At 47.1% G+C, this 1,272-nt stretch overlaps 1 protein-coding gene across 1 annotated transcript, besides 2 other annotated features; it reads left to right on the top strand.

Moving 5' to 3' along the window:
* Nucleotides 1–1,272: a sequence feature (heterozygous, non-Esmeraldo-like haplotype).
* Nucleotides 24–45: a microsatellite.
* Tc00.1047053443397.9 (NADH-cytochrome b5 reductase, putative) lies at nucleotides 385–1,272 on the top strand (the record flags this gene model as incomplete). Its single annotated transcript, XM_797136.1, has 1 exon — nucleotides 385–1,272. A coding segment is annotated over one exon (888 nt), but the record flags the coding sequence as incomplete, so codon positions are not given.

The raw sequence follows: 1,272 nt of genomic DNA, 5'->3' as shown, positions 1-1,272 counted from the left end.
CCCCCCCCCCCTCTCTCTCTCTCTGTGTGTGTGTGTGTGTGTGTGCAGTTTGTCTTGTTGTATTCGTTCATTCCTTTTTTGTTGTTGTTGTCGTTTCTATCTGTGACGGGTTGGTTTCTTTAATTGTAGCCACTGGCGGGAGGCCGGAGCAACTCCACGAGACAAGTCGGGCAAGAAGGAAGGCACAATCACGCACATCAACTTACACATTTTGTTTGTTTGTTTGTTTTTCTGCGGTGTTGTTTGGAATAGCGGCGACAGGGCACTGCGTAACGGGATTCCCTTTTTTATTTTTTTATCTTTTGTTACTTTTGTGTGTGTTGGTGCGCTGCGCATAAGTTGCATCACGTGTCTTCCCGTATTTCCGCATCTTTTGTGGGAAACATGCGTGTTGTCGTTTCCTTTGCTGCTGGTTTGTTGGCCGCTTTTTTGCACCGCCCCGTCGATGACGCGTTTCCCGCGGAGTGTTACCGCAGCATCGAGAATCCACTTCAATTTCGCAACAAGAAGCGCGATGGTGAAGTCTTTTCACAGCGCTACGAGCCGTACCAGCTGGGAGAAGTGATTCCAATCACGCACGATACCGCCCTTTTCCGTTTTCTTCTTCATGCGGATGAGGAGTTCAATCTGAAGCCGTGCTCGACGCTACAGGCTTGCTACAAGTACGGGGTTCAGCCGATGGAGCAGTGCCACCGCTTCTACACACCTGTCACGGCCAACCACACAAAAGGATATTTTGACATCATTGTGAAGCGCAAGAATGGTGGCCTCATGACAACTCATCTTTTTGGAATGCACGTTGGGGATAAACTGCTATTCCGCTCCGTGACCTTCAAGGTGCAATACAAACCGAACAAGTGGAACCGTGTGGGCATGATAGCAGGTGGCACTGGCTTTACGCCAATGTTGCAAATTATTCGTCATTCTTTAATGGAAAAATGGAATGACGGTAGTGTGGACAATACAAAATTATCATTTCTTTTTTGTAACCGCACAGAAAAGCATATTTTACTTAAGGGTCTCTTTGACGATTTGGCGGAGCGTTACTCCAATCGGTTTAAAGTGTACTACACCGTGGATCAGCCTGTGGAGCCTGAAAATTGGAAACATTTTGTGGGTTATGTATCCAAAGAAATGGTGCAACAAACAATGCCTGCACCGGATGAAAAGAAAAAGATCATTATGCTCTGTGGCCCTGACCAACTGCTGAATCATGTGGCAGGCACACCCATGGGAACAATGAGCGCCATGTCAAGTGGGATGAATATTCAT

The sequence above is a fragment of the Trypanosoma cruzi genome, genomic scaffold (genome assembly GCF_000209065.1).
Source record: "Trypanosoma cruzi strain CL Brener 1047053516881 genomic scaffold, whole genome shotgun sequence".
Classification (NCBI taxonomy): Eukaryota; Euglenozoa; class Kinetoplastea; order Trypanosomatida; family Trypanosomatidae; genus Trypanosoma; species Trypanosoma cruzi.
The sequence above is the reverse complement of the archived record's forward strand: the minus strand, read 5'-3'. Positions and strand labels throughout refer to the sequence as shown.